This window comes from Humulus lupulus, chromosome 5 (genome assembly GCF_963169125.1).
Source record: "Humulus lupulus chromosome 5, drHumLupu1.1, whole genome shotgun sequence".
NCBI classification, from domain to species: domain Eukaryota; kingdom Viridiplantae; phylum Streptophyta; class Magnoliopsida; order Rosales; family Cannabaceae; genus Humulus; species Humulus lupulus.
This window is the reverse complement of record NC_084797.1, coordinates 199,956,396-199,965,437: the sequence shown is the minus strand read 5'-3', so window position 1 is coordinate 199,965,437 and position 9,042 is coordinate 199,956,396. Positions and strand designations below refer to the sequence as shown.

Below are 9,042 nucleotides of genomic sequence, written 5' to 3'. Positions count from 1 at the left end.
AATACACATAAAATATATAATTGTGATACCGAAAGGTGTGTAATCACGTGCCAGCCAAGAACCTCTGTCTCCAATCCTGTCCAATAAGATATTGCCACGTCATCATCAAGCACACTGAACAAAAATATGAACGACTACAGGCAAGTCAAATGGAGAAACTAAAAATGCCATGTCTCCCTGCCTCTGTTTAGATTTTTTTTTTTTTTGGGCTAGCAAAGCCAAAAAAAAAAAAAACGATTTCCAGAGAGAGAATGAGTTAAACATTGTTATATAGCTCTCTGTACATCAAAACCCTCGGTTAGGGTTCCATATTTACAGTATTTTTCGTTAAGGTCATGTTTGGGTGATAAGTTTTTTAGGGAAGAAGAAGAGGTCGTGGTGGTAGCGGTGGTGGTGGTGGTGGTGGTGGTGGTGTTGGTGTAGGTGTTGGTGTTGGCGAAAAGGGGGGAAAATGTACAGAGAGCGAGGGTTTAAGCCGGAGGTGAGCTCGGTTGATCGGAAGCGAATCAACGACGCCTTGGATAAGCAGCTGGAAAGATCGTCGCCGTCCACGTCTAGGGCGGTGGTAATCAACGGTAGGGATAAGCAGCCGCTGTCTATGCTTGTGGGGAAGACTGCTGCTCCATCTGATCAGAGGGACTCTCGCTCTGCTTCTCTCTCTAAAGCCAACTGCTCCGATGGTTCGTCCCCCTCCCTTTTCTTTTTACCTAAATCATTAGTTTCTTCATTATTGACGACCCTTTTGAGATTACATTTTGGTACTCTTCTTAGTTTTAGTTTCTGTATTGTCTGTATCGGTTTTTATGTTTAGCAAAGGGACATAAAATACAAATGTTAAGTTATTGTATGAAGCAAATCTGAGATTTTTGTTTGGATTAGAGGATTTCATTCATTATCTTATTCGTGGGTCCTTTGATTCTGTTCCATTTCTCCTCTTTCATTCTCATAATTAAGTTTATTTCTTTATTATGGTATGGTGAGGATGTGTAACGAAAAGATCCATTTTCTATTTTAAAGTTCCAAACTTGCATATGAATTGAGGGTAAGAAAAGTAAAGAACGGAAGGGTAGTGAAGTGAAGGAAATAAGTAAATACATTTCTTAGAGTAGTCAGAAGATATTATTTCCTTTATGGGAGACCCTTTGTTCTTAAATAATTGACTCTCTAAACCTCATTAAATTGTTTATTTGTGATTAATCTACTGGGGTTTGAGTTATAATATTACTTTTCGTTTATTGATGGCTTTCCTTAAACAAATATATGCTTATTCATAGTTTTCTCTTGTTCACATTCTTATGCCTGAGAAAATTAAATCTGACCATAATTAATTTTCAGAGCGAGTCAGATACATTGATTCATCTGATCAATGGGTGTCTGTGTAAACTAGAATTTTGGTGGCAATATGTAAAAGATGTATGTTAATACATTTTCATGCAAGAGCCGCTGAAGCATCATTAAATGGTTAGATAGTTGATGATCTGTTTGGTGTTTCCGAAGTATCTTTGGAATGTAATAAGCATGTAATTTCTATCAGCATTTTAACCTCTACTCATAATTCGTAATTATGAATTTTATTTCCGGGTGGTGAAATAATTATGGCTAGTATACCTCTGAACTAATGTACACGGTCCCAAAAATAATTAAGTAAGAGGTAAGATAGAACTATAGGATGTTGAATTGTGTTGGCTTGAAGCAATAAATACATGCTCGTCTTACTTGGCACAACACTGTAGTTGCTATTCTGTACTAATTGCTGCATTTTTTAACTCAAAATGTGATTTCTCTTGATGGAAAATAATGGGGTTTCAAGTTTATAATTTGAAATTGGTGATTTGTTTTGACTTGATCTTCTTTGGTGCATAACGACCTAGTGATATTGCGGAGTGCTTTTTATTTTTCACTAGATTTCTGTTTTGAAAGTCAAAGTACGAACGGGAAAGTCGTATATGCATACAAGAAGCCTCATTCAATATTTTCAATGCATTTTGAATTTAACGGCTGGTTTTTACATGCTTGATTTTGCTTTATTATCTTCTTTGCAAAATAGAACAATTGTACTTTATTTAGTGTATAAATTTCTTCTTAATGTTATCTGTTCACCTACTCATTAACATATCAAATTTATTACACCAACAGTGGAGGAATCTGAAACAGACAGTGAAGAATCTGATGTCAGTGGTTCTGATGTTGAAGACACATCTTGGATTTCATGGTTTTGCAACCTTCGAGGAAATGAGTTTTTTTCTGAAGTTGATGATGACTACATTCAAGATGATTTTAACCTCTGTGGGTTAAGCAGCCAAGTTCCTTATTATGATTATGCTCTTGATTTGATCTTGGATGTTGAGTCTTCTCATGGTAAGCTTGTATTTTTGTTACTTTATATCCTTATTTTCGCCGCCCATGGAAATTTTCTAATATTATCTCTTGGATTATTTATGGTATCTTCATGGGAGTAATTTTTGACACCTTTTTAAGGTTTCATGTCTTATGTACAATACTAAGTACGCGGTGGTAACTTGTATTATTAAAGTCATGTGAAACTTTGAAAGCTCTTCTAGTTCCCAAAAGTCACTTATTGAAGTGTTTGAAAGTGTGTTTTTTCCTTCCAATTGAAAGCTTTTCCTAGAGAAGCATGGATCCTCTACTAGTTTTTCAAGGAAGGTCAGGCTATTTTAAGTTCTAATGAAATCTTAGTATGTGATATCTTGTCCATTTACTGCTGTAAGATTTCTTATTTTTTTTACATCCCTTTATTTAAAATATTCATTTTTTCCTTATTAGTTTCATTTTATGTTGTTCACACCTCTAATTATATTATAATTTATTAACCCAAATTTTCTTGTTATGGATTGCAGAAAAAAAATTGATTTTAGCTTATGAAATGATATTTTGTTATCAAAATGAGTTTCAAAACAAATATATTCTTATGATAATAGCTTTTTAAAAATGTAAAAATTATATACATAAAATATATTTATTAATTTGAAAAGCTCATTCGAAATAGAAATATACTGTCCTTGCAGTAATTAAAAATAGTTAGGCTTTTGCCTCTTATTCTACAGTCTGGAAATAAAAGCAAAAGCTATCTCAAATGGCAGCACATTAGGTCACTCATTTGAATATCTTACTCTTACCAAAAAATGCAGGCGACATGTTTACCGAGGAGCAAAATGAATTAGTCGAGTCGGCAGCAGAGATGCTTTATGGACTAATTCATGCTCGATACATTTTGACCAGCAAAGGCATTGCTGCTATGGTGAGGTTTAATTCTTTATTCCATATTTAAAAAAATTTGTGCTTTTTCATTTTTTGTTCATTTCCTTTGTTTGGTGGAGTGGCTAGATTGACATTGTTGCAACTTATTCAGTTAGACAAGTACAAAAATTATGATTTTGGGAGGTGCCCCAGAGTTTACTGTTGTGGACAACCCTGCCTCCCAGTTGGTCAATCAGACATTCCACGAGCAACCACAGTAAAAATATACTGCCCTAAATGTGAAGATGTCTACTACCCTCGCTCGAAGTATCAAGGCAGTATCCTCATCTTTATACACCTTGTATGCTTTTGTGTCATTGTATGTAGCAGTTTGCTGACATACCATGCCATGCCATGCCATCTCATCTAAAGTCTTTTGTGATATCCGAAAACATTAATAATCTTTGTTGATGCATTATTTTGCACTTTCCACATGTTTATAATATATACTTCTTGGCAAATGTTGCACTTCTATCAGAGTCTAGACAGTGTATACCATAATGACTTCTGGTGGCCTAAAATTTTGTTTCAAAGTTTTCTGTTTCTGTGTTTCTGAAAGTAAACAAGTACTTTGTTACTATGTATGTTAATGAACCAGAAGTGGTTTCCAGTGCTTGAAAAGAACGAAAAATATATCAGTTCTGTTACTACGTACAAATATTTCTAGAGCATAAGTTCAACTTGCATCAGGATAGATTATCATTGGACAAAGCATATAGTGATTAAATACTCTAGCGAGCCCATGAGGAGTTATGTTTTGTTCTTATGTCGATACATGCTCTGTGTTTGAGTCTTAATATCATAACTGCTGCATATTTTATTTTAATCACCTTAATATATCAGTTTTGAATTAGCTGATTCGCATGTTTAAAGTAGTATTTCGTATGGCTTGACTCTGATATTAATTTCTGAGCTTCTTTAACCCTATCTAGACATTGATGGAGCTTATTTTGGAACAACATTTCCTCATTTGTTCTTGATGACATACGGGCACTTAAAGCAACAAAAGGCATCCCAGAACTATGTTCCCAGAGTGTTCGGATTCAAGCTTCACAAGCCATAATGCTGAAGTTTCAAGCTTCATTTTTGTCGAGAGAGTTTACTCAAGAGGACTTGAAATTGAAGTTGCATAGGTACTTTGCAACAAGCAGATGATGCATTTGGGAATCCAGTGAAGTTCCGAAGCCCCTCCCTATATGTCATCAATATAGAATTTCGTTGTGTTGAAAAATTGATGTTTTATCAGATTTACAGTCAAGTCAAGCATCTATCTAATTTTCAATATTAGCTCATATAGCTGCCCTTTTAGGCCAGCTTCTCCTTGGTGTTTTTCTTTTCGTAGAGTTCTTCTGCTTATGTAATGCCTTCTTCCATTTATTATTTCTTGATTTTGTTTTTGTTGCCTTCAGACTGAGAATTTTTTTTATAGTATCCAATGCAACTTTACATGTTTTATCTTCTGGATTAATAATATGACACGCTTCAGTAGGATGTGGATCGCAGCATGCTGTCATGGGCCATGGATAACGGCCCGGCCCATTGAGAGTTCATCCTAATGCGATTTTGTGATGCTTTTCGTTGGCAAAAAAAGTGCATAAAGACCCCCCCAAAAAAATTATTATTTTAGTTTTTAAAATAACTACTATATACCAAACATATTAAATTGCGATTTCACTCGAAAAAAAATTGTGAAATTTAATGGCAATTGAGATGCAAATCATTTAGTCTAGTCAATATTCTGTTTAAGCTACTGACGAGTACAATTTAATGTAATCAACTTTGCTAGTATTTTATAGAGATTTTTACAAAAATTACCATTTTAAACTAGAAAGTAACATTTATATGATGACACGTATATTTTTTTATTTATATGGTTTATGTTTTTTGTTTTCACTTTTACGGACGTCTTCCAGTCGGAGAAGACGAGTCGTAACTTTCCAGTCCATTCATTCCATTACCCATTCCAAGCATGCTCTTCACGCCTAGAACCTTTCTTCACCTTCTATGCTTCGTGTTGAGTCATGGTTACAACTGAAAATTCAGTCGTCTTGTGTTGAGGAGCTGTGAAAAAATTATAGACAATGAGACTGATCAAGAACCACTTATGAATAAAAAATAGAGGATATCAAAATTAAAAGTCATATTTGTTAAAATGCTTCTTTTATATATATATATATATATATGACAATTCTTCTGCTTCTCTTTAGGCCTTATCGGTCGGGCTCTCAGTGTTTCTCGACCCGTGAACAGTTTTCGGCGCGATTTTTTTTTATGACCGTGTATATTATAGCTATTTAGAGTATTCTGCAAATTTTCAGAAAATTTCGAATAGTTTACAGTACCGAAAACTAGGTTCAAACATGTTGTTTTCTACGTGCATAAAAAAAATTAGTCACGCGTGTAATAACATATTTGAACCTAGTTTTCGGTACTGTAAACTATTCGGAATTTTCTGAAAATTTGCAGGATGCTCTAAATAGCTACAATATACACGGTCATAAAAAAAAATCGCGCCGAAAACTATTTACGGCTTGTAAACACTGAGAGTTCTACTGGTAGAGCTTAAAGTAAAGTTTTATAAGAGAATTTCTCAATATATATAGATAGATAGATAGATAAAATTTGATTGATTGCTAGTGGTAGTTGAATTCACGAGAGATTTTTGTGTTCGTCGGTATTCAAGTTGGCTCCGATGTTGTCTAACATAGTAGACAATGGATTCTCTACATATCGATATATAATTATAGATGTTGGGTTTGATGCCGAATATATATGATCAAATGCTAAGTTTAACATTCTCTCATTTTAAAGTAACCTGACACAATTGGGGTGTTGTCAGGCATTAATGATAGAAACTTTATCTTTTTCTTTGATGGTATTATTGATATTAAAAGATTGACTAGGTGTCTCCAATATTAATATTATTAACAGGAGAGATAGAAACTAAGCTTATTTTACTTTTTTTTTTTTTTGGATCAGTTGCTTTTCCAAAATTACTTAGAGTAGATTGTATTAGAGACATTGAATATTTTTTATTTTGGTGTGATTGTTTACTTTCACTTTCACTTGATCTAATTATGCATTTTTATCTTGTATATTTGTGGTATATTTTTGTTTTTTTAATTTATAAATTTTTATGTTACTTAGTAGTTCTTATATATATGTACTTTGGATACATATATTTTTGGGTTGATGTCTATATTTTGGATTTGTTCACTTGGCTTTTCACCAACAATGGATTAAGAAATCTGACAACAAATATATTAGGTTTTTTTTAAGTTTTCTTTGAGTACATTTTAATATTTATATTGATTATTTAATTTCTTGAGTTAGGAAATTTAAGTTTTTTAAGATTACTTATAATTTTAGTTTATATTTAATATTGTTGGATTGTTTTTGTGTTGTTTTTTTTAGCTGTTTAGATTTATGTATAGTTGTTTTCACGTTGTTTTTTACTTGTTTAGCTTTATGTATAGTTGTTTTCACATTGATTTTTAGTTGTTTTAAGTTTATATATATTTGTTCTGTTGTTGTGTTGATGTCTAATTGTTGTTTATTTGTTTCAGATATATTTTGATTTTTTTAATAAAAAAAAACATGTGAGTATGCAATGAGTTAACTTATAGTTGTTCTTCATTTGTTGTTGTTAAATGTGTGTAGTATGGAGTGAGTTATTGTTTAGTTGTTGTCTTATTGTTGTTTTTGGGCTGTTTAGATTTTATGTATACTTGTGTTTTATGTTGGTTTTTAGTTATTTAAGTTTATTTATAGTTGTTCTGTTGTTGTATTGTTGTCTATTTGTTGTTTGGTTGTTTGCAGATATATTTTAATTTAAAAAAAAACAGGATTAATGTTTAGTTGTTGTCTTATTATTGTTTTTTAATTGCTTCATTATCACTGTATTTTTGTAAATATAAAACTTTAAAAACAAATTTTCTGAAAACATAAGATAGTACTTTTGAAGAAAAAAAAATAAAACAGTAAAAAAAACACAAAAAAAAAATAAATTATATTTTTGAAAAAAATCTATATTTTTCTATACTTAATTATTATCTGGCTTCTTCTACAACCGCCTACTAATCTTTCACTTCTCCACTATTAGCCGTCTATCAATACATATCATAAACAAAGAAATATTTATATATATATATATATATTATGTTTTGAAGCATATATATTGTATTTTTTTTTTCGGTGGTGGGGGGAGAGGGCTCTACCTTCTTAACTGTGTTCGTGTATGAAAGAATGTAGATAAATGATTTATAAGTTTATGACATGTGATAACAAGATAATAAATTATAGAGGAGCTATTTTTGCATAAATTTAAATTAGATATTACATAAAAACACTATAAATTATTACTAAAATCCACGTGACAAGACAAGTAACAAAATAAAAGAATTTCAGAGAAAATGAGTATTAAAATTTGCTTAGTACTCCTCTAAATTAAATACCCAATAATAGAAGCAAAAGGCAGACAATACAGTATTTATTTTTCTTTATCGTTTCCTAGATTCGTGTGACTTTGTTGTTGTTGTACTAAATTAAAGATCATTTAATACTTGAATTACGTTGAAGCACGTGTCGTATCACGTGCCTTTTCTGTAGCTGTTAGAAAGGCAATCTCTTTCCTCTTTCCTCATCCACGAAATGGCTATGTTTTTTTTTTTCTTGAGTTGTGCCTTGTTGCTTAATTTCATGCCACAATATTTTTCTTTGCTGCCCATTGAATCTAATATGGCTTACGATTTTAAGTATGTAAAGAGAGAGCAAGATTCAAGAACAATAAATTTAAAAAAGCAGTGGAGCCATAATGGTTGTGTTTGGTAAAATTTTTATTTTTGAATTTTTTAATCACAAAAATGGAAATATTATTTTTATTTTTGTTTTTTATTTTTAAAAAATAAAAATATGTTTGATAACTATTTTTGTTTTTTGTTTTTAAAAATAAAAAATAATAAATGCGTTTGATAACTTTTATTTTTATGTTTTGTTTAGCAATATAAAATGAGGTGGTGATTTGAAGAAGAGAAAAAAAAATTAAAAGTTGAAAACAATTTAAAAAAGAAATTGAAAGTGAAAATTTTCTATTTTCAAAATTTAATAAATTTTGTTTAAAATTTAAAAAAATAAAAAATAAAAATAAAGTTACCAAACACTATTTTATGTTTAATTGTCAAATTTTTAATTAATTAAATAAAAAACTATTTTTTTAATGGTTACTGCTTAGATAGAGAAATATATGTATAACAATTTCCCATATGATATGTTAAATAGTAAATAAATAGGTTCACTTATTATACTAATATCTTGTTTGGTGTAAGGATTTAAGTTGGGAAAAAGAAAAAAAAAATGAGGGAGATTATTTTCTAGTGTTTGGAATTTTAGAAAATATAATGGAAAATTTTTATAAAAAGGACAAAATTGCAAATGTAGACGTAGAGATTTTTTCTCTCATTTTTTGGCAAGAAAAATTGAGGAAAACTAAGGGCTTGTTTGGTATTGTCTTCTGTCTTTTATTTTCAAAATTGTGTTTTCAGAAATGAAAACAGAAAATAGTTTTTGTAGTTTAAAAAAAACAACAGGTGTTTGGTTAATGTTTTTATAAAATAATTTTTTAGTTTTATTGTTTTTTAAATAAAATCTTAAATAAAAAATTAATAAATATATTTACACAGAGAAAAATCTTTTAAAAGTTTGTAATAAATAATGAGATAAAGTAATGTGAAAGAAAAAATGATGAAAAATAAGAAGAGAAATTTTGAGGAAGAGAAATTGACGCAA

At 30.6% G+C, this 9,042-nt stretch overlaps 1 protein-coding gene across 2 annotated transcripts; it reads left to right on the top strand.

Annotated features, from left to right (window-relative positions):
* Positions 1 to 200: 200 nt before the first annotated feature.
* LOC133778040 (casein kinase II subunit beta-1-like) lies at positions 201 to 4,713 on the top strand. 2 transcript variants are annotated; one of them, XM_062217854.1, is made up of 5 exons: positions 201 to 680; positions 2,137 to 2,358; positions 3,150 to 3,259; positions 3,371 to 3,533; positions 4,191 to 4,713. In XM_062217854.1, exons 1-5 carry the CDS (start codon positions 452 to 454, stop codon positions 4,319 to 4,321), a joined length of 855 nt encoding a protein of 284 aa, XP_062073838.1. In that variant the 5' UTR covers positions 201 to 451; the 3' UTR covers positions 4,322 to 4,713. The 2 variants fall into 2 exon arrangements, with proteins under 2 accessions (XP_062073838.1, XP_062073837.1); XM_062217853.1 differs by having other exon boundaries at positions 204 to 680; positions 3,371 to 3,536.
* The last annotated feature ends 4,329 nt before the right edge of the window (positions 4,714 to 9,042 follow it).

Coding starts and splice junctions, on each gene's coding strand:
- LOC133778040 (XM_062217853.1), top strand. CDS start 452: ATGTACAGAGAGCGAGGGTTTAAGCCGGAGGTGAGCTCGGTTGATCGG. Junction 681..2,136: donor TAAAGCCAACTGCTCCGATG/GTTCGTCCCCCT, acceptor TTACACCAACAG/TGGAGGAATCTGAAACAGAC. Junction 3,260..3,370: donor GCAAAGGCATTGCTGCTATG/GTGAGGTTTAAT, acceptor CAACTTATTCAG/TTAGACAAGTACAAAAATTA.